Source organism: Budorcas taxicolor, chromosome 22 (genome assembly GCF_023091745.1).
Source record: "Budorcas taxicolor isolate Tak-1 chromosome 22, Takin1.1, whole genome shotgun sequence".
Classification (NCBI taxonomy): Eukaryota; Metazoa; Chordata; class Mammalia; order Artiodactyla; family Bovidae; genus Budorcas; species Budorcas taxicolor.
The window spans coordinates 42,329,589-42,352,831 of record NC_068931.1 but is presented as its reverse complement, the minus strand read 5'-3'; the positions used below and the strand labels follow the sequence as shown (position 1 = coordinate 42,352,831).

The 23,243-nt window shown below is 49.2% G+C and overlaps 1 protein-coding gene across 3 annotated transcripts in view; it reads left to right on the top strand.

The window, feature by feature from the left end:
• The window catches only part of PPP4R1 (protein phosphatase 4 regulatory subunit 1), a 49,114-nt gene extending 40,242 nt beyond the window's left edge, over positions 1 to 8,872 (top strand). For all 3 annotated transcript variants that reach the window (XM_052660286.1, XM_052660284.1, XM_052660283.1), the window contains exons 14-20: positions 786 to 971; positions 1,981 to 2,142; positions 4,376 to 4,476; positions 6,246 to 6,366; positions 6,477 to 6,611; positions 6,929 to 7,070; positions 7,779 to 8,872. In XM_052660286.1, coding sequence (XP_052516246.1) covers positions 786 to 971; positions 1,981 to 2,142; positions 4,376 to 4,476; positions 6,246 to 6,366; positions 6,477 to 6,611; positions 6,929 to 7,070; positions 7,779 to 7,942 — 1,011 coding nt within the window. In that variant the 3' untranslated portion in view covers positions 7,943 to 8,872. The remainder of the gene's footprint in view (positions 1 to 785; positions 972 to 1,980; positions 2,143 to 4,375; positions 4,477 to 6,245; positions 6,367 to 6,476; positions 6,612 to 6,928; positions 7,071 to 7,778) is intronic.
• The last annotated feature ends 14,371 nt before the right edge of the window (positions 8,873 to 23,243 follow it).

The following is a 23,243-nucleotide window of genomic DNA, read 5'->3' as shown; positions in this document are numbered from 1 at the left end:
GGGTGCAGGTGTGCTCTGACATTGCAGGTGAAGCCCATGCACCGTGTTGGTGCCTGGGCCAAAGGGGTGAATCCTTGATTGTTGTTTGTTCTGTTGATTAAAAATGGAGCCCACATTCACAGTGTTTTAAAGCACGCTTTTCCAAGCTAGTACATACAGACTGGCTCATTGCTTCCATGAACTTCCACTTTATTTTTTAAAAATAGAGACTAAGTTTATAAAGTTCAGAATTGCGCTTCCTTCACAGTTTTCTCCAGCACCCACTTGGTTTTTCACCCAAGGCAGCATTGTGCCTTTATCTTGTAGCTCCCTGCAAAGCTGTATCACCCAAGATCATTGATACTAGTTGTTAGAGGTGTGCACACTTTGAGTTTCCATAGATAATTGCTAAAACTCCCCTCTGGAGGTGGTGGTGGTGGTTTTAAGATGCTGGCTGGTTGGCGGCGCGGGAGCAGCCCCGTTTCCCCTGGGTCTCTGGGTCACTCCAGACTCTGTAATCTTTGCCAGCACTGAACCACCTGCTCTTGTTCCTGGCGTCTTGTAAATTTAGTGAACAGTTCTCATCGTCATCTAAGCTGTTTTCTGTTTTAAGGTCTTGTCTGTCGTCTTTGTCCTAGAGGTACTTTTATTCACTGATACATGTGTTTCCCTTTGCATGTTTTCTTCTCTCTCAGTTATTAGAGACGTAGAGACAGGTTTTTTGCTGCTGTATGAGATGCTGCGTTAAATCCAGGTATTTAACATAAGCATGCCTAATCTACAAAGTCTTACCCTGTCTCGTTTAGGACGTGGTGCCCCAGGCCCTGCTTGACCAGTACCTGTCCATGACGGACCCCTCGCGGGCGCAGACCGTGGACACCGAGATCGCCAAGCACTGCGCCTACAGCCTGCCGGGCGTGGCGCTGACGCTCGGCCGCCAGAACTGGCACTGCCTGCGTGAGACCTACGAGACGCTGGCCTCGGACATGCAGGTGCAGGGCCGCCGGCCAAACCTCGGGGCCGGGGCACGGGGCGGCGCGCAGAGGGTCTCCCTGCGGGTCCAGGCTCCTCCCTCCACTCGCACATTGCACCTTCTTTTGGACTAAACCCCTAAAATCCACCTCCCATTTGAACTGCCGATGTCCCCAACTCACAGAGGTGCTGGCGCTGTGGTCTGAAATGTATGTGCAGATTAATTGTTAAGAAAGTGGGGCCCTTCCCCCAGAAACAGTAGCAGAAATGCTTCCTCCACACAGCCGGTGACCCTGAGCGGTTTTCCACCTTTGTTCCCCGGCCTCTCATGGCTGTGGTGACAGTGACGGGAGAGCTCTGAGTGGAGCACCCTGCCCTCCTCCATGGTGGGGCACATCGCTGCAGGCACAGCATTCTGTCTCAGGAAGAGGTCCTGGTGTTTGGGAATGGGGATAAACCCCTTGTCCTAACCAGCTTCTCAGCAAGTAAAGTTTTAAGCAAAATAAAAAAGTAAAATTTTAAATCAAGCCCACATGAAGATAAATAAGGTTTTGACATAAAATTGCCTATAAAAGCAGGGCATTCCTGTTCAGTGGTTCTTTTCCAGGGCTGCCTTCAAGAGATTTCCCCAATCTTGTATTTCTTTAATGGCCAGTTTCTTAAGAATATGTTTTGGGGTTGTTTTGAATCCAGGGTAGACCGTGTGGAGCCAGGAGGGGGGCACCAGGAGGTTGGGCCCCCAATGCTCCGAAGGCACGCAGGCGGCTCCACCATGCTCGCCAAGCGTTGTGTTTCTTCCTGAGTGAAAGGGGGAATGATACATACTCTGAGGGACTTGACGTTTTTCTGCCAGTTTTTGATAGAAAGTGAGCATTTTAAACTGGGTATCTATTATTACTATTTTATTTTGATTTCACTTGAGGTTAATAACACTGTTCAGATATAAATTAGCCTTCATGTATTGTCTGGACGTCAAAGCACCAGGACTTTGTGTTCGGCTCACTAATGCCGTCGTCTTCACTCGTGCAGTGGAAGGTTCGAAGAACGTTAGCCTTCTCCATCCATGAGCTCGCCGTCATCCTGGGAGACCAGCTCACAGCTGCAGACCTGGTCCCAATTTTTAATGGATTTTTAAAAGACCTCGATGAAGTCAGGATAGGTGTCCTGAAGCACTTGCACGACTTTCTGAAGGTAACTTCTAAGTCCTTTTACATTAAAACACTGGCCTTGCACTGTAGATTTAGAGTCTTGACTCCACGCTGCCATCAAGATAGGTTCCCGTGTGTTCCGTGAGAAGTGTTGCCATGAGCTTGATGGCAAAAGGTGACTTAGAAAATAGTCCCACTCTGATCAGTTTTGCTGATGTCACTTTAGTGTTTAATTTAAAAATCACGCTGAGTTTCATTTGGAAATGATGTTAGATCACGGTTACAAACATTAGAACATTTTTTTCTCAAACGTTACTGAACTGAATACACAGAAAGTCCCGTAGACGTTCAGCCTTCTGTGTTGTGTGGGAACTCTGAGAGGCCCCCTTGTCCTCCCCCTCTGACGTGGACCGTGGTCTCCAGTACGAGAGCACTGACCGTAAATGATTTAGCCCTGGGCAGCTACCGTAGTCCTAAGTCTGAGGTGCAGGAGAATTGTAATCACAGTTTCTCAGAGTGTCCCGAATTGTCCCCTCGACTCAAACCCCAGTGGGGAATCACGTGTTGCATTGAAGTGTCTCTTCAGTCCCTTAGATCTAGATCAGCCTCCCTGACTCCCACCTTCAGTGGCCTGGGCCTGTTTGAAGAGGCTGGGCTGGTGGTCTTGCCGAATGTCCCCAGTTTGAAATGTCTGAGCGCTGTCAGCTAGTCAGATTCAGTGTCACAGGTGGTGCGTGCAGGGGCACGGCCTCTCTGCATGGGTCCTGGGTCTCCTCTCAAGGGTAACATGGTGTGGGCTCCTGGGGCCCCGGTGGTGCTGAGTCCAGACTCCTGGTCATGGGTCGGCACCTCTCAGTGGGCAGTGCATTCAGGCTCTGAGCATCTCTCCCCGCTGCTTCTGTGCTCGTGTCTGTACCCAGCTCCCCGCTGAATCACTTATGACCGTGTGGATTGTAAAATACCAGTGTTCTGTTTTTGTAACTCTTTCTATAGTTACTAGTATCTCCTGTAAAGATAACCTTTTCCTTCTCTTCCTCTGCCTTTTTGGAAGTTTTTTTTTTTTGATAGTATCAGTGTGGACTCCAGAATTACCTTTTTATTCTGTGTAACAGAATCCATTTCTGTTGTTTGTTTGAAGTGTAAATTTGGCAACTGAGAGCCCTTGAAGCCACCTCCTGTGTCCTTTCTGCCCCTCATTTCCAGGCCTGTCTCACTTTCAGGCCCGGCTTCTCCTGTCTCCCCGGCAGCCCTGGTCCTTTCTGGGGAGCCTGGGTGTCTGGAGCTGAGCTCCAGGCTCTCGTTCTCAGGGACAAGAGCTTGGGGAGGGGGTTTGAAAAGGCATTTTGTTTATATGGTGTCTTCACTTCCAATCCAATACCATTTCCTCTCCTTTCTTCACACTTTTTCTTTTCTTGTGGTAAAAGCTCTGTTTTTTGGCATCATTACCATATTTAGTCATTTGCTAATTTAGTTGAGCAAATGAAAAAGTTTCAGAATTGCTCCAATAATAAGTCCAACATGAAACCAGCCACATAATGGTCAGGACTTCCTTCAGCACATTGTCGTTAGAAAGTACTCTGTGAAGCTAGAGAATCAGAATACTGAGTTTAAACTTAGACTGTTTCTTTGTGACTCAGATGGTAAAGAATCTGCCTGCAATGGAGGAGACCTGGGTTTGATCCCAGGTTCAGGAAGATCCCCTGGAGGAGGGTATGACAACCCACTCCAATATTCTTGCCTGGAGAATCCCATGGACAGAGGAGCCTGGTGGGCTACAGTCCATGAGGTCTCAAAGAGTCGGGCACAACTGAGCGACTAATAGACACGTCAACTTTTAGAGGTTGCCCCCTCATTGACTATGAAGCTACTTTCAAATATTTACAGAACCATTATTGGGGTAGATTAGTTTTTTTCAGTCAAGTATTTATGAGCACCTACCATGTGCCGTTACAGTGCCGTGCACTGGGCACAGACGTGTGAGCAGGAGCACGGTGCCTGCTCGGGGGTGGCCCTGGGGTGCTCCTGGGCCTTGCCTGGGGTGTGGGCAGGGCGCAGCGGAGGCCAGAAGAGGCCATGCGCTGGCCCAGGAAGCAAAGACGAGGAAGGGAGAACTCCTGACGGTGGGTGGCGGAGTCAGGAGCGGCAGGCTTCAGCCGGCGCTGGAGACGGCCTCTGTCCTCCCCCAGGACTGGCGCGCGGCTCGCAGCTGCTCAGCAGCGGGCGAGGGAAGCCGCCTCCGCCTCGTCCTCGTGAGCGCTCTTGTTTTGTTTCTTCAGCTTCTTCACATCGACAAGAGAAGAGAGTACCTGTATCAGCTTCAGGAGTTCTTGGTGACTGACAACAGCAGGAACTGGCGCTTCCGAGCCGAGCTGGCCGAGTGAGTCCTCACGACCGAGCGACCTTTGGGGTGTTTGGGGGTGGGGGTTGCTCCCCCTGCCTGTCCTGGGTTTACTGCCTCATCACCGCGTGGATCCTCACTTCTGTCTGGCGTCCAGCTCTTTTCATGAGCCATGTGATGTGGGGTCTGACTGGCAGTGAGTTCTCACAGATTGGTTTTTTTTTTAAGACTCTGTCACCTTCGTTTTTTAAAATTGTGGTAAAATACACACAAGCACCTTTGCTGCTGGCGCGGTGCCCCCACCGTCCCGTTTAGAGCGTCTCTTCATCCGAGAAGGACGCCCCGGGCACCCGCAGCCCAGTCAGTCTGCTGTGTCCGTACACTTGCGAGCAGCTCCTCCGGGGCGACCGTGTGAGCCGCAGGCGGGTGTGCGGCGCCTTCACATAGCCATGCTGTCATGCTCTTCGCGGGCAGCTGTCGGAATGCCCTTCCCTGTGATGAGTGTGCACCGCTCTCGTGAACACACCACCTTTCAGTCCGTTCCCCTGGCCGGGTTCTGCGTTTTAGCTGCTGTGGGCGCTGCTGCTGTGAACACCCATGGATAGGTGGTGGTTTCAGGTTTTTGAGGTGGACGAGCTGGGTCATCCACTGATTGTGTGTTCATTTGATCGAGGAACCGCATGGCTGTTTCCACAGCGGCTGCCGGCTCTTGCATTCCCACGTGACGGGGGTGCCCAGGTTAGGGGCGCGTTTCCCCACGCTTCCCTTTTTCCAGTCGTAGCTAGTATCGCCGCAGGTGTAGAGTGCCACCGTGGGTCTCGGTGTGCGTCTCCTCAGTGATTAGTGATGCTCACCTTCTCACGTGCTCTTGGCCACTTGCACCTGTTCTCTGGAGAGACGTCTTTTCAAGTCCATTGCCTGTTTTTCAATTGGGCGTTGTCAGAGGTCTGTTAAATAGTCTGGATTCTGGGCATCGCCTGCATTTTCAGAAGACGCCTTTGCCTGGGTGTGGGGTTGGGGTATTTATTTCAGTGCATTCCAGGGTTGCTGACCCGGGCTCTGTCCCACCCGGTCTCCTCCTCTGCAGCTGGTGTGGACGCAGGGCATCTGTCCAGGCAGCGGACACCATTTCAGGTGGTGTCGCCGTGTCACCTTTGTGCCCAGGGCGCTTCTACACAGTGTGGGCTGCTGTTGTGTTTTGCTGAGGGTGGGAACTGGGGACCTCCTCTACCCGGAGCCCTCCCAGCCCTGGGCTCGGGTTGCCACCTGTGTGGTAGAGGCTGCCCAGTGCAGGGCAAAGGGAGGCCCTCTGCCCCCTTGGTTGGGCCTCAGTCCTGGGGAGGCCTGTGTGCTGGAGCCCTCACCCTCCCTGGGGCCACGTCACTGCCTGGATCCATGCTCCATCTGGGCAGTGCTCCCCACCCCTTTCCAGCAGGACGAGACTCTTGCTTGGCATCAGCCAGGGGTCTCGGCTCAGGAAGCTCCGCCTGGCCTTCCAGGCCAGCTTCCACGTGGGGCGCTGACAGGCTTTGCTGCCTTTCCATGGAGTTGGGGGCTTGAGGCTTCTGCTCACGACATGGCCTCCTCCACTTTCCCAGGCTGGGACAGGGTCTGCAGGGCACCTCTCCCGGGGTCTGTGTGCCCTTTGGTGGGGCATCTCGTCGCTTTGTTGTTCACCTGACTGTGCACGTGACCTGCCGTGCGTTCCACTCAGACTCAACCAGGACGGCATGTGCTGCAGGCGAGCAGCCGTCTTTCATGCTGGCGGAGGGGTTGTGACTGCATTTTTGCCTCTCATCGTTCTGCAGGCAGCTCATCTTGCTCCTAGAGCTGTACAGCCCCCGGGATGTGTACGACTACCTGCGCCCCATCGCCCTGAACCTCTGTGCGGACAAGGTGTCCTCCGTGCGCTGGATCTCCTACAAGCTGGTAGGTGGTCGCGTTATTCAGTGATGAATTCCAAAGGAGAAACGGGGCCCTGGAGCAGCGGCCTCGGTGAGGCCGGGCAGCGGTGTGGCTCACCCGCGTGTCCCCCGCAGGTCAGCGAGATGGTGCGCAAGCTGCACCGGGCAGCGCCACCCACCTTTGGTGCAGACCTCATCCAGGAGCTGGTGGAGAGCTTCGGCCGCTGTCCGCGGTGGTCCGGGCGGCAGGCCTTCGTCTTCGTCTGCCAGGTGAGGGCCCCCTTCACTCCCGTCCTGTCCCTGAGGGCAGAGCTTTGCTATCTGGGCACCCCACCCCCACCCCGTCCCCCGAGCTCCCCATTGGTGCCTGGAGTTCCCAGGTTTGTGAAGGTGAACGTGTTACCAGGCCTCCGCTGTGCACCTCTCGGGGACTTACTGCATCACGTCGAGTTCCTGAGTGCCCGGGATGTTAGTTTAAAGGTAGTCACGGGACTCTGAGGCACTTCAGCGGTTTCTGAAGGGCTTCTTGAGCTGGCATTCCAGCCTGGTTGATGGAGCCAGCAGCTGACGCAGGTCTCTGTCCCCAGACCGTCATCGAGGATGACTGCCTGCCCATGGACCAGTTCGCCGTGCAGCTGATGCCACACCTGCTCACCTTGGCAAACGACAGGGTTCCCAACGTGCGCGTGCTGCTTGCGAAGACACTGAGACAAACTCTGCTGGAGAAAGGTGGGCCGGAGGCCTGGGGTTGTGGGAAAGTCTGACACTGAGTCAGGGGCGAGGAGAGGGACAGTGAACTTTCACCCGCCCGTTGCACATGGCCTTGTCTTCATACTTTGAAGTCAGTAGTGTGGCCAGTAGGGTATCCAGCGAGGACCGTGCCTTCGGCACCCACCTGATCTTCATCTCAGCTTCGGGGCTGGAGGCGCATGTGCGTCAGGCGGAGGACGTGCCTTTAGTGTCTGCTTTGCTGCAGATTATAAGCTCCTCCCTCAAGACTCAGGCTGTTGGACTGCCCCCACCCAAATGCCTAATAAATGTCCCTTGAACGTGTGAATTCGTGAGTAGGGACAGGTAGAGTTTTGCGTAGACAAACTTTGAAATAGAATGCAGGGGACTGTACGTTGCTCCCCGTTTCTCCTTTGGAATTCATCACTGAATGGTTGGAGAAGACTCTGGTTCTCTTTGTGTAGGTAGTTTGTATTTGGAAAAGTTTTTCCTCTACCTAAGTCAAGTAATGGCTGTAACAAGCACCAGTTTTAATATATTTATTAGCATTGCTGCCATTAGATCTCACAAGATTTAGTCTGTTAGAAAAACAAGGTAAATTTTTGATTCTCTTATATTCGGGTGTTTTCCATAGAACATGAGTTAGTCTGGATCACTGTTGGTCATCCAACAAAGCTAACTCTGATTATCTGCACTTCCTGTTTCCAGAGCACTTCCTGACCTCCGCCAGCTGTCACCAGGAAGCCGTGGAGCAGACCATCATGGCCCTGCAGATGGACCGCGACAGTGACGTCAAGTACTTCGCCAGCACCCACCCGGCCAGCACCAGGATCTCTGAAGACGCCCTGAGCACAGCCTCTTCCACCTACTAGTTGGCGTGGTCCCGGGGGCCTCCCGCTCCCAGGGAGCCGAGGTCCCACTGGCGCCCACGCGTGGCCAGGACAGCCTTGGGGCCCGTCCTCCCGAGACACTCGGCTGCAGGTGCAAGTTGCCTACACCAATTCCAGGGATTCTCAGAGTCAAGAGAAAGTGCAGTCAACGCCGTTGTCTCGTCTTGACTTGAAGGGAAAACACTTTTCTCAGAGGATTATAATTGTCACCGAAGCCTTAAATCCTTCCGTCTTCCTGACTGAACGAAACTTGAATCGCCCAGCGTTCTCCTCGGAAGGGATGCGACGCCGAGGCCTCTTTGCTTCCCGCTGGTTGATTTCACCACCGCGAGACGGAAGCGCAGCCAGAAGGTGGAGACCGCCATCCGGGCTGGGCCGAGACCGCCAGCACCAGGCCTCGCCGTGTCCACGCGGGCAGGGTCCTGCGGGGGCTGCGGCCGCCGCCCCGTCCAGCCCAGAGTATGACTAGTTTAGCCGTGCATCAACGGGGAGGAGATATTTTTTGGATTTCTCCTGAGGGCTCAATGCTAACACTACGTGGAGCTGATTGTGACTCTTAAATGCAGCATATTGCTGTGCACGCTCACAGAGTCTGCCGAGCATCCGTGTCCTGGTTTCTTCATGCTGGTCATGACCCGGAGGAGATTTATTAGCACGTATTCTGTGTGTCAGGTGTTTTTAACTTGATCATGATCGGCTCTGAGGTGCAACTTGTCTCACATACTGTATACCACCGTGCCCCCGGGGAGGGCCGCAGTCTGTAATCATGCTCTTGGACTGTTGTGCACAAGTTCTCTTGTCCAAATAAAATTTATTACTAAGATCTATACAGAGATGGACACACTTCTGACTGCTTTCTAGAATAAATGCAATTTGTGACCTGTATTAATGATTTTAGTATAAAATGGGAAAACTGGATTAAAATATTTGTCTTTTAACTAGTTTGGTAACTTCTTTGAAACTTGTGCACATCCTGGGCCGGTAGCAGGGCCTCCCCACTGAGGGCGAGTATGCACCCCGGTTCCCACCCCCTACACCGCCTGGGGGGTCTTCACTCCCAGGAAAGGCCTCTGAGCCCAGGTCTGTGCGTGCGAGGGGATGGTGAAGCCTGCCCACCCCACGTCTGGCAAGTGAGATGCCGCATGGACAAGCTTCGTGAAGACTGTGAGAGATGCTTGCTCGTGGTTTCCGTTCTGCCTTCTCAGCTGGTGGGCACTCCCCAGGCGTGTTGTGAGCCCACTGTGACCTCAGACCTCGGGGATCCACAGGCTGCTTCCTGCACTTGTCATTACAGATGAGCCTCTGGTTCCTCCTCTTTCATTATAACTGGATGTTTGTGCTCTGGGAACGTGTGTGGACAGATTCACGGAGACGAACAAAAAAGTAAACACACAGGTAATGTGTGACGCAGGTAATAAGGGCAGAGCCACAGAGTAAAAAGTGATGGGGGTGGCGGGCAGGCGTTAGGGGAACACGTCTGTGAGTCAATGTAAGAGTAGAGATTGGAAGGAGGTAAGGCCTCTTGATGTCAGCCTAGTTTCTGAGATGCATGTTCTCTGCTATTAGGCTATAAAGATATACTGTCCCTTCTCCCACATTTCAGTTCTGTAAATTAATTAGAATTCTACACTAGATCAAACCAGTCAGTCCTAAACGAAATCAACCCTGAATATTCATTGGAAGGACTGATGCTGAAACTGAGTCTCCAATACATTGGCCACCTGATTCAAAGAACTGACTCATTAGAAAAGAACCTGATGCTGGGAAAGATGGAAGGCAGGAGGAGAAGGGGACGACAGAGGATGAGGTGGTTGGATGGCATCACCAACTCAACGGACATGAGTTTGAGCAAGCTCTGGGAGATGGTGAATCAGACTCGACTGAGCAACTGAACAACAGCTATACTAGTAGCTGCATTTTTTTTTTAAGCAGTGGCAAGAATAACAGTCCGTTTAGGGGTGAAGAACCTGGATTTAGGGTCAGCTAGAGCATCAGCCAGCTCCTCCCGTGGCACTGGGCCATGTCCTCACCGTTGGGTCCTGAGCTGGATTCCAGGGGCCTCCACACAGCGGGCAGGGGAGGACGCCTGAGTGATGGTCAAGGCTTCTCGGCGTGGGCCGCCTCCGGCAGAGCTCAAGAGAAGGTGAGGTTGGCCCGTCAGCTCCTGATCGCGGCTTTCTCTAGTCACCCTTAGGGGTGAATGGAGCGGCAGGTGGAGCCTCTGAGGACGGGAGGACACCGGCCCCCAGGGGCAGTGAAACCCAGCGGACTCAGACACTGACGCCTCCGTGCTTCTTCCAGGTCCCCCAGAGGCTAAAAGAGACCACAATCTGGTAAGTACCTAAAATGAACAGGATTTGTGCTGGTGGCATTTAGTGTTGGGCGGCTCCTCGCGGGAGTAATTCTGTGCTGCTGCGGGACTCTGAGTGACCTGAGTGAACAGGAAACTTTTTCCAGATTGGAGCCTCCTGCTTGGCCAGTGTCCTTGAATGTCGCCTCTCCTGCAGCCCCTTTGTCGCCTGCCTCCCTCCAGCCGGGCCTGCTCCCAGGTCCCCCTTGTCCCCAGTGGGGAGTCCCCCTTGAGCCTCTCCCAAGTACCTGAGTGTCCCTCCCTAACAAAACCCACCACCCAAGGCCACCAGCCCTCTGACTCCTAGAGGCTTGGGGGTTGCCTTTGTGCCTGTGAGCTTGAAGCCCCCGAGGCCCTTGTGGTGCCAGAACCCTGCAGTCTTTCTGGAACTCTCTGGAACCGTGAATTGGTGAGGGCTGAGTCCACAGCCTGCCTGATGACGCAGCCCACAGGGTCCCTCCCACCTCTGTGCGGCACTGGGTGGGCCTGCTCCTGGCAGCCTGTCCCCAGCAGGTGGGCGCCAGGACCCTGGGGGGTGGCGAGGGGCAGTGTGTTGGAGATAGGGAGCAGCCGATATGAAACTGACCCCAACAGGGAAAGCGCTCTGTCTCAGGCACCGGCTGCCAGCACTGCCCTCTCTGAGGTTCCAGGAGATGGAAGCAGTGGGCAGCGGGAGGAAAAAGCAGAGGCGCCCAGGAGCCAGAGTTGAGGCCCTGCCTCTGGAATGGTGGGAGTCCTCCAGCCCAGAGCAGGTGAGCCTGGGAGCAGACGTGGGGGAGCAGGCCTTTGAGGCTCCCCACCTTCGCCTTTGTGAACGCGTCGAGCCCCACGGGGCGATGACCTGCCAGGGTCGGAGCTGGACGTGGGGTAGATGACTGTGGGGAGGGCAGTCCAGCTCTCGCCCTCCACCAGCAACTCCAAACGGGGTTTTGTGACCGCTTGAAAGTGAGGGTTTTGAGCTGGTGGAGATTTGACTTTGAGGACATTTTGACTTAGTTCCTACTGTGACCCATTTTTGTTGAAGGCCTCTTCTGCCGTGAACCCTACTAAGTCAGTACTCTGCAGTGTTTACGTAGGGGACTAACCGACTAGTTTTAGTCCGATCTTACGAAAGTTATTTTCCTTTTAAATTTTTTTCCTAGAAAACCTAAGTGATCAGATTTTAGTCCCTGGAATGTTTTACAGCACTATTATAGCTTGATTTCTGCTGAATCTTTTTGAGGACACATTTTGCTGGTTTAAATTTGACAATATCAGACACAGTTTTAGCCTAACCACGTGACTCTTTCACCTTCGTCAGCTGTGTTTCAGGAGTCAGCGGTGGTGGTTGATTGGCTGCAGACGTCTCCTGGGGGGACTGGTGTCTTCAGATGCTCCATGGCGCAGGCTATCAGCCACTCCTGCACTGGGCGACCGCTCATCCCAGGGTGTTCCAGCAAGAGCGGGTGGGCAAAGGGTGATATGAGGATGGCCTCACAGCGAGCAGTGCCAGGCCTGGAGGGCATTCCCTGTGGCTCAGACAGAACAGACAGTGGAGAGTACGTGCCTGTGCATGTGCAGGTTTGTGTGTGTATAAGTGTGTGGGTGTGTACATGCTCGTGGTGAGGCTGCCACCTGTCTTTGATGGTCCTTCATTTGGAGATTTTTCTGGACTCTTAGTGTGTTTTGGCTTTCAAGTATCTTGAGTAGGTGATTTAGGACAGTGCTGCTCAAACATCGCTGTGCATTCAGTCACCCTGGAGCCCATGAAAATACAGCCAGTGACCCAGCAGGTCTAGGTGAGGCCTGAGGCCAGTGCTCCTACCAGAGCAGGGGGACCCCGTGGCTGTGGGGTCCTGCCTTGCCCAGATTAACACTGTTTCCATAACTTTATCTTAAGCCTCATCAAAAACGACTGTTCCACACTCAGTATTTGCATTTTATTTCCTGAGTTGCAAGTCAGTGCTTTGAGACGCTCTGGGTGTCACGCCCACAGGTGACAGGTGGTCACAGCCTCAGCAGCTGCGATGGCAGTGCAGAGCTGAGCTGCACGTGGGTGAGCCCAGAGCCTGGGGTTCCCAGGGCTGCCCTCCTGCAGGCCCGGTGGGCACAGTGGGTGAGAGCAGAGGGGAAGGATGTCTCCTATTAAAGCAGCTTCTCTGGTGCCTGAATATAGCCCCCAGGTGGCAGCGTCAGCCCTGGTGCGCCTGCTCAGTGGGTGTCCCCACGCTTTTACACGCAAGGCCAAGAGCCAAACCCGGTCAGTTGTAATCCGTTCTGCTCCTCCTGGCTCACCTGCTCGAGCCGTCAGCAGGCCGTGCGTGTTCTCCTGCACTCACCACACTGGGTCCCCTCACCTCCCCCCACCCGTCTCCCCCAAGTGTCACCAGCTCTGACCTGCACACCGCTAGGGACCTATTTACCCTTTTATATCAGGGTCATCAGCCCAGTTGCTACTTGAGATGCTAAGGCAGCGCTAAGTTGCTTTCGTCTTGTCCGACTCTTTGCGACCATCCCCTACCAGGCTCCCCTGTGCGTGGAATTCTCTAGGCAAGGATGCTGGGGTGGGCTGCCATTCCCTCCTCTAGAGCATCCTCCCAGCCCAGGGATCAAACCCGTCTCTTAATGTCTCCTGCATTGGCAGGCGGGCTCTTCACCATCAGTGCCATCTGGGCCCTTAAGGCAGGGCACACCAGACTGAAAATAAACAGAAAAGGAGAGGAAAGCCAGTAAAGACAGCTTTTGAGGTCACTGCTTTAGGCAAAAAGTCTCAGGGAAAAAAAAAAAAATAGATACCCAATGAAGTGTGGAACAATCTTACATTCAAATACTAATCACGGCTGACCTGAAATTCCACTGTAACAGGGCGTCTGTGTACATGGCTGCCTCCTGGTAACGCCAACTGATGTCAACAGACAACTGGGAGCCACACCTCTGCTTGGGGCCTCTGTCCCCAGGGGGGTGGACCGTGTGTGCTGTTGGCGCCGCGCCACCGGCCGAGCTAAGGTTTCATCCAGAGAACGCGCAGGCCCTTCCACACTGCCGCCCCTGGTGTGAAGCCCCCAGCATCGAGTTAACCTTGCAGCAGTAGAGGACACACTTTTTTATCCCCACGTGAGAAGCAATGGAGTTTGGGGTGGGCCCTCCTTTGGAATGCTGCCAATACCCCCTCCACCCTGCAACCCCCAGAGGGCAGCCCTTGCTTTCTCCAGTTGCAGCCGGGATGTGCAGCGCTGCCTGCAGCTGTGAGGCCTGGGACACTCGGCTCAGAAGAGCACCACGCTTGTCCGTTCCCCCCGCGCCCAGCTGTTCCGATCTTGTCAGAGGTTGGGGCCCAGGTTGTCGGTTGGTGCCAGCTCATCCCCTCTCAGACTAAGGGGATTGCAGTGTCGGCAGCTACACCTTAGGGCTTTGAGCCTCGGTCTTGACTCGGGCCCCAGATGGAGAGAGGTTTGTGCACAGCCCTGGCCTGAATTAACTACAGCTTCAGCTCTCCCAGAAATGAATCTTAAACCAGTCAATCAGGAAGCGCCTGACAACGCCCGACATCTAAAGGCAGGTACACACCTCATTTCATTGTGCTCAGCAAAATTTTTTTTTTTCTTTAACAAATTGAAGGTTTGTAGCAACCTTGAGTCAAGCAAGTCTATCCAATAGCAACTTTTAAAAATTAAGGCATGTACGTTTTTATGCAAAATGCTATTGCACACTTAACAGACTACAGTGTAATGTAAACCTAACTTTTATAAGCACTGGGAAACCAAAGCCTTCCTGTGACATGTTTCATTGCAATATTCTCCTTACTGGGGTGGCCTGGAACCAAACCTACCACGTCTCCAGGTCTGCTGGGATGACCTCACAATAACCCACCCAGCTTTAGCCCAAGGTGACTTCCTGTTCCTGCTCCTTGGAACTCCTTTTAGCTGCGAGAGTACGTGCTGCCTGATTCAAGTCACTTTTATTCAAATCAACTTTTAATGTTTTTCTAGGCCCCAATTCTTGATGAACAGTTGTAGCATCAGACGGGCCCAGAGGAGCCCCCGATGATCCAGTGAGCAGCACACTGCCAGGCGCAGGTACTCACTGGGCCCCACAGCTTTGTTATCCTGAGCCATCAGACTCTATCTGAACATCTCTTCTTCCGGTCTGGGTCCTGTAAATCGGCTGTGTCAGACTAGGTCGAACTGAGAAACAGGACTGGGTCCAGATTCGACTGGGTCTGAGTTGTGAGCCAGCCACATCTGTGGTTAAACCAGGTCTGACTTCCGCTCAGCTGGGTCCTTGAGGCCTCACGTGAGTAAAGGTCTGAGGATGAACAAGCAGGTAATGGTACCAAAGGTGATCCCGAATCAGCGTCTGTAGAAGAAAGCTTTTAACCTAGAGGAGTTTCTGTCTCCTCCTCCACAGCGTCCATTGACCAGGAAGACACCCCCGGACACAACTTGTCCCAGGGCCTGCAGAGGGAAGCCGGGGGAAACTGGAGAAGCCGGTAGAGGGCGAGAATCCTGCCAAAGCCAGCTCTGCTAGCGTCCGCCATGGTGCCCGGTGGCGAGGGAGGGTAAATGTTCTGTTGTCACCTGCTTTCCAGATCCAGACCAGCAGGCAGAGTCCTTGTGAGAACTGAGTGGTAACTGTGATATGTGTGCTTTCAGGCACCCACTGGTTGTTGACCTTTTCTCTCTTGGGGACAGATGTTACCTTCTTACTGGTCTCATTTTGTGTCCTGAGAACTAGGCTTAGTTGCCATCAGGTTGGAGATGAGGCAAAACTGAGGGCCGCACCCCATTTGCTGCTAGCGTCCTACTGACTCACCAGCTCTCAGGGGAATCATCTAAAGAGCTCCTCCTTTGGGCCCTTTAGGGGTGGCTCTGGATTTTGGGGGCATCTGTTGCACCCTCTTTGGGGACACCCCTTGCATTCATGGGGTTGTTCACTGTCAGGAATACTGACCAAACCTGGACAAGATATGTGAAAGTTTTTTTTTTCTAGGTAGCTCTATGGTCACAAGTTGGCCAAATTAGAAGCTGATATTCAGAGCCTAATATGAACTTTCTTTAAGCCTTCTCTCCGAAGCTGGAATGAAACTGTATACCCACAGAGAAAGAAAAGCATTCTGAAGCCTTTAGAATGTTTTAGGAAGTCCTTCTGCAAAGACACACAGCTCTAAACCTAGGACATGGGACCTTTTGACTTTCATCTTGACTGACCTCGCTGATATGAAGAAGCAAAAGGAAGATGATGAGGTCGGGAGGGTGGGCAGCACGTTGGTACCATGACTCATCTCTTGGAAGAATTTAACAACAGCACTTGTCTCACAAACCGTCTTTCCAAGAACAGTAATGCGGCTCTAGAAACAAAACAAACCTCCACCTGTGCTTTTTCTCCAGTCCAGAAACCTCCCTGTTCACCCCAGAAGGCTTCAGTTCAGTTCAGTTACTCAGTCGTGTCCGACTCTTTGAGACCCCATGAATCGCAGCACACCAGGCTTCCCTGTCCATCACCAACTCCCAGAGTTCACTCAGACTCACATCCATTGAGTCCGTGATGCCATCCAGCCATCTCATCCTCTGTCATCCCCTTCTCCTCCTGCCCCCAATCCCTCCCAGCATCAGAGTCTTTTCCAATGAGTCAACTCTTCGCATGAGGTGGCCAAAGTACTGGAGTTCCAGCTTTAGCATCATTCCTTCCAAAGAACACCCAGGACTGATCTCCTTTAGAATGGACTGGTTGGATCTCTTTGCAGTCCAAGGGACTCTCAAGAGTCTGCTCCAACACCACAGTTCAAAAGCATCAATTTTTCGGCACTCAGCTTTCTTCACAGTCCAACTCTTGCATCCATACAAGACCACACTGGAAAAACCATAGCCTTGACTAGGCGGACCTTTGTTGGCAAAGTAATGTCTCTGCCTTTCAATATGCTATCTAGGTTGGTCATAACTTTTCTTCTAAGAAGTAAGCGTCTTTTAATTTCATGGCTGCAGTTGCCATCTGCAGTGATTTTGGAGCCCAAAAAAATAAAGTCTGACACTGTTTCCACTGTTTCCCCATCTATTTCCCATGAAGTGATGGGACCAGATGCCATGATCTTAGTTTTCTGAATGTTGAGCTTTAAGCCAACTTTTTCGCTCTCCTCTTTCACTTTCATCAAGAGGCTTTTTAGTTCCTCTTCACTTTCTGCCATAAAGGTGGTGTCATCTGAATATCTGAGGTTATTGATATTTCTCCTGGCAATCTTGATTCCAGCTTGTGCTTCTCCCAGCCCAGCGTTTCTCATGATGTACTCTGCATAGAAGTTAAATAAGCAGGGTGACAATATACAGCCTTGATGTACTCCTTTTCCTATTTGGAACCAGTCTGTTGTTCCATGTCCAGTTCTAACTGTTGTTTCCTGACCTGCATACAGATTTCTCAAGAGGCAGGTCAGGTGGTCTGGTATTCCCATCTCTTTGAGAATTTTCCACAGTTTATTGTGACCCACACAGTCAAAGGCTTTGGCATAGTCAATAAAGCAGAAATAGATGTTTTTCTGGAACTCTCTTGCTTTTTTGATGATCCAGCAGATGTTGGCAATTTGATCTCTGGTTCCTCTGCCTTTTCTAAATCCAGCTTGAACATCAGGGAGTTCACGGTTCATGTATTGCTGAAGCCTGGCTTGGAGAATTTTAAGCATTACCTTACTAGCGTGTGAGATGAGTGCAATTGTATGGCAGTTTGAGCATTCTTTGGCATTGCCTTTCTTTGGGATTGGAATGAAAACTGACCTTTTCCAGTCCTGTGGCCACTACTGAGTTTTCCAAATTTGCTGGCATATTGAGTGCAGCACTTTCACAGCATCATCTTTCAGGATTTGAAATAGCTCAACTGGAATTCCATCACCTCCACTAGCTTTGTTCGTAGTGATGCTTTCTAAGGCCCACTTGACTTCACATTCCAGGATGTCTGGCTCTAGGTGAGTGATCATACCATCGTGATTATCTTGGTTGTGAAGATCTTTTTTGTACAGTTCTTCTGTGTATTCTTGCCACCTCTTCTTAATATCTTCTGCTTCTGTTAGGTCCATACCATTTCTGTCCTTTATTGAGCCCATCTTTGCATGAAATGTTCCCTTGGTATCTCTAATTTTCTTGAAGAGATCTTTAGTCTTTCCCATTCTGTTGTTTTCCTCGATTTCTTTGGATTGATCGCTGAGGAAGGCTTTCTTATCTCTCCTTGCTATTCTTTGGAACTCTGCATTCAGATGCTTATATCTTTCCTTTTCTCCTTTGCTTTTCGCTTCTCTTCTTTTCACAGCTATTTGTAAGGCCTCCCCAGACAGCCATTTTGCTTTTTTGCATTTCTTTTCCATGGGGATGGTCTTGATCCCTGTCTCCTGTACAATGTCATGAACCTAGTCCATAGTTCATCAGGCACTCTATCTATCAGATCTAGGCCCTTAAATCTATTTCTCACTTCCACTGTATAATCATAAGGGATTTGTTTAGGTCATACCTGAATGGTCTAGTGGTTTTCCCTGCTTTCTTCAATTTAAGTCTAAATTTGGTAATAAGGAGCTCATGATCTGAGCCACAGTCAGCTCCCGGTCTTGTTTTTGTTGATTGTATAGAGTGTCTCCATCTTTGGCTGCAAAGAATATAATCAATCTGATTTCGGTGTTGACCATCTGGTGATGTCCATGTGTAGAGTCTTCTCCTGTGTTGTTGGAAGAGAGTTTTTGCTATGACCAGTGCGTTCTCTTGGCAAAATTCTATTAGCCTTTGCCCTGCTTCATTCCATATCCCTAGGCCAAATTTGCCTGTTACTCCAGGTGTTTCTTGACTTCCTACTTTGCATTCCAGTCCCCTATAATGAAAAGGACATCTTTTGGGGGTGTTAGTTCTAAAAGGCCTTGTAGGTCTTCATAGAACCGTTCAATATCAGCTGCTTCAGTGTTACTGGTTGGGGCATAGACTTGGATTACTGTGATATTGAATAGTTTGCCTTGGAAATGAACAGAGATCATTCTGTTGTTTTTGAGATTGCATCCAAGTACTGCATTTCAGACTCTTGTTGACCATGATGGCTACTCCATTTCTTCTAAGGGATTCCTGTCCGCAGTAGTAGATATAATGGTCCTCTGAGTTAAATTCACCCATTCCAGTCCATTTTAGTTTGCTGATTCCTAGAATGTCGACGTTCACTCTTGCCATCTCCTGTTTGACCACTTCCGATTTGCCTTGATTCATGGACCTGACATTCCAGGTTCCTATGCAGTATTACTCTTTACAGCATCAGACCTTGCTTCTATCACCAATCACATCCACAACTGGGTATTGTTTTTGCTTTGGCTCCATCCCTTTATTCTTTCTGGAGTTATTTCTCCACTGATCTCCAGTAGCATATTGGGCACCTACTGACCTGGGGAGTTCCTCTTTCAGTATCCTATCATTTTGCCTTTTCATACTGTTCAGAAGGCTTGCAGACATCAAAAAGACAGGGATTTGGGGAGCGGAAGTCCTTGCCCGGTGGGACTTGCATTCTTTCTCTGTGCCTCTGGGCTGTAAGTGCTCTCCCTGCTTTCTCTAAGCAGTTCTCATCAGAGGAGAGGATTCTGAAGACTAGGGCTGTGTTACATTCTACTGTATAGCAGTGATTCAGTTATATATTCATCTTTTAAATATTCTTTTCCACTGTGGTTTACCACATTGAATACAGGTCCCTGTGTTGTACACAGGACCTTGTTTATCCATCCTGTATGTAATATTTGCACCTGCTAATCCCAGCCTCCCAGTTGCTCCCTCCCCCTTGGAAACCACGTCTGTTCTCTGTTTCATAGATAAATTCATTTGTGTCATATTTTAGATTATAAGCGGTAACATATTTGTCTTTTTCTTACTATAATAATCTCTAATTGCATCCACGTTGCTGCAAATGGCATTATTTTGTGTTTTAATGGGCTTCTCTCATAGCTCGGTAAAGAATCTGCCTCCAACGCGGGAGACCCCGGTTCGAGATCTGCTGGAGAAGGGATTGGTCTACCCACTCCAGTATTCTTGAGCTTTCCTTGTGGCTCAGGTGGTAAAGAATCCACCTGCAATGCGGGAGACCTGGGTTTGATCCCTGAGTTGGGAAGATCCCCTGAAGAAGGGAAAGGTTACCCACTCCAGTATTCTGGCCTGGAGAATTCCATGGACTCTATAGTCCATGGGGTGAGTCCATGGGGTTGCAAAGAGTTGGACACGACTGAGCGACTTCCACTTTTCATGGCTGAATAATCTTCTATTGTATATGTGTACCACATCTTTATCCATTCTTCTTGATGGGCATTTGGCTTGTCACCATGTCTTGGCTATTGTAAATAGTGCTGCTATGAACATAGAGGTGTATGTATCTTTTTGAATCATAGTTTTGTCTGGATATATGCCAAGAGTGGACTGCTAGATCGTATGGTAATTATATTTTTAGTTTTTTAAGGAACCACCATACTGTTTTCCACCGTGCCTGGACCAGTTTATATTCCTACCAACAGTGTAGGAGGGTTCCCTTCTCTCCACACCTTCTCCAGCATTTTTAGACTTGTTAATGATGGCCATTCTGACTGCTGTGAGGTCGTACCTCATTGTAGTTTTGATTTCCGTTTCTCTAATAGTTAGCAATGATGAGCTATCTCCTCATGTGCCTAGGGGCCATCTGTGTTTCTTCTTTGGAGGTGTTTTTTAGATCTCCTACCCATTGTTGGATAGGATTGTGTTTTTTTGTTGAGTTGTATGAGCTGATTATACACTTTTGGAAGTTGTGTTGACAATATCATTTGCAAATATTTTCTCCCATTTTGCAGGTTGTGTTTTCATTTTGTTTATTGGTTTCCTTTGCTGTGCAGAAGCTTATAAATTTGGTTAAGTCCCATTTGTCTATTTTTGTTTTTATTTCTATTCCCTTGGAAGACTGACCTAAGAAAACATTGGTATGATTTATGTCACAGAATGTTTTCTCTCTGTTCTCTTCTAGAAATGCTACAGTGTGTTTAAAATCATGGCTAAAATTTTAAAACAGACACTACAAGGTATCTCCTTATGTCTATCTTTATGTATGTCTACCTCCAAATGGTATTGCCAGAGTTAATTTGTAAAGAGCTCTATTTAATTAGGTTATACAGACAGGTGTGACATAAATCATATATTCTCAGAAATATGGAAACTAACCTTAATGTTTTTCAGGTTCATATGATCTAGGATAATATTCAGTAAATAAAAGCTAGTTTAAGTCTGTTGGTTTAAGTAAAACAGGCATGTCATTGAAGTTATTGACATAAAATATAATATTTTTATTCTACCTAGGTTTACTAAAAAATAAGCTGTTATCTGTTACAGAATTTGTCAGCAAGAAAGATAACTTAAGATGATTAGCTGTTTAACATCTTGTGAGATTTTCATGACTGAACATAGTTGTTGAGAAAAGTGAATTAAATAGAGGTAAGATAAACGTTTATAAATCAACTTTCCAAACAACAGCTTTATACTTTACCAGTATGTCTACTTAAAAATAGTTTTCAAAATCTTTTTGGTAACTTGAAACCTTAAACTTATACTGAGAGAAGTTAAGTGATGGACATTCATTAGATATCACTGAATATCTAGATCATTTCCAAATAAAATAAAAATTCTGACACATTAATTACTGAACAAATTTTTATCCACTTTTGGTTTTAAAGATATTTGGGTCTCTCTGTAAACAAGTTTTGTGCCCCATTGGAAAATTTAACAAGGATAAATGTGCTTCTAGAAATTATAAAATTATTATTTGCCAGTCCACAGAATGCTAGTGCTAAGGTAGTGTTCACCAAGAATTAAGGATTCTAAGGGTTAAGAACTCTAATCACTAAGTAGTGATAGTAACTACTCAGTATGAAAAGTAGATAAGGAAAGTAAAATGACAGTCCCAGGATAAGAAAGAGGAGGAAATCTGGGACAGAGCCTGGATGGACAGCACAAGATGCAGAATGTCTGTCGAAAAGGAAGTGTGTATGCGGTCAAGCAGGCTAAGATTGAAATGGATTAAAGCTTTTCTAAAAAATTAGTTTTATCATTAAAATACACTGGTGCAAAATTAAGAATTTGATTTTTCCCTCAGTTAAAAGGATAAAAAGTTCTCTTCGATTATTGTTCTGCTCTTTATATTATAAAGAAAGAGTTTGTGTTTACCTTTCAAGTAATCTGTGTGGACAGCAAAAATTTTCTGTTACAAGAACTGACTCTGTTTCACGTTATTTTTATCAGGTCTTCACTTAACAAAACCCAGTCTTCTAAACATTAAGAGCACTGACTTTTAAGGTAAACTTCTGTATTTCCCTTTAATATCTGCTACTGTCACCTTGCTTAAATAGATAATTAAGTATCACTGTATCAATGATCTGTGATCCTACTGAATTAAATGTTCAATCCTTTTGACATTTTCTCATCAAATTACTAAATAGAGGGACTTCCCTGGTGATCCAGTGGTTAAGACTTCATGCTTCCACTCCAAGGGGCGCAGGTTCCATCCCTGGTTGGGGAACTAAGATCCCTCATGCTGCAGCCAAGAAATTTAAAAACAAAGAAAAAAAACTACTGAGTCTTTTTACCTCAAAGTAAACTTGGGCTGGATGGCATCACTGACTCAATGGACGTGAATCTGAGTGAACTCCTGGAGTTGGTGATGGACAGGGAGGCCTGGCATGCTGCGATTCATGGGGTCGCAAAGAGTCGGACACGACTGAGCGACTGAACTGAACTGAAACTCACGTTTTCCAGGAGCCCTCTAGGAAATCAAAAGATTTGCCTCTCATCTTGTAAATGAGATGTTAAATACTTGGGAAGAATTGTCAAATAAGAAATGATAATGATAAACCTTAGATTATATTTGTAGGGACATATATTCCTAATATGTATTCCAGAAATTGTCTGAAGTTTCTAGAAATGTATCAATACTTTAGGATAATCACTGGACAGTGAGAGTATTGCATGCCACAGAAATAACTGCATTTCCTTATCAAATGAAACCTCATCTGCTCTTTAATCACGGGCATTTTTAAGTCTTTTGTCCTTTACAGACAGTTACTGTTTTACACATATGCTTTTGGAAAGAGCAGATTTATGGAAAGCATCCTACAAAACGCTCTTGACCACTAACACCACTGCCAAGTTACAAGGTGTGGAACCTCAGCTGTGTATTTCACAACTGAAGAAGGCCCCACCAGACATCTGGTCCTGTGCAAATGCTGGAGATCACAAATCAAACCAACCAGGAAGAGAAGTGGCTGACATCATGGTAAGATGCCCCCTCCCAAGAGGACTGAGAACATTTCTCTCCACTCCTCCTTCCCTCTCTGATGCTCCTTTTCTCAACTGCTACCCCAGGAAGGCCTCTCTGGGTCTTCTACTCACCTTCTGTGAACCTTCCTCCAGCCTGGAAAGGGAATGCTATTGTCTCAGGCTATCATACAACAGGGTCTGACATGCATCTGAAGATCCTGTAGTTCTGTCCATCACAAACTCTGCCCTGATGCCCAGAGCGACAGTTGCTCTGGAGCAAACTCAGCTTTCTCTCGATCATATCAAGACCCTGGGTCTATTTCTCCACCTCTGGTTGGCAACTCCCAAGCTGAGGGAATACTGCATCTAGGTGCTGGGTGGAGAAAGGGGCACCAGCACAAAACCACCCATGCAGCCTGCAGATCCTGGCATTTCCCCTCCTGAGCCTCAGACTAAGCCCCAGTTAGCAGAAGGCATTCGTGATTCAAAAATCCCTTCCCTTGGCAGCTCTCCACTGCCCTGGCTAGAAGGTGCAAGAGGCTGTGGTCAGGGACCGCTCCTAAACTCTTCCAGACACTGCAGATGCTGCTGATAAAGCAAGAGCTGCCCAACAAAACCCCGACTGGCCAGAGTTGTTCTTGACTCCAGAAAACTGTGCGATTACCTTTAGCTGAGCACTGAGGTGTCC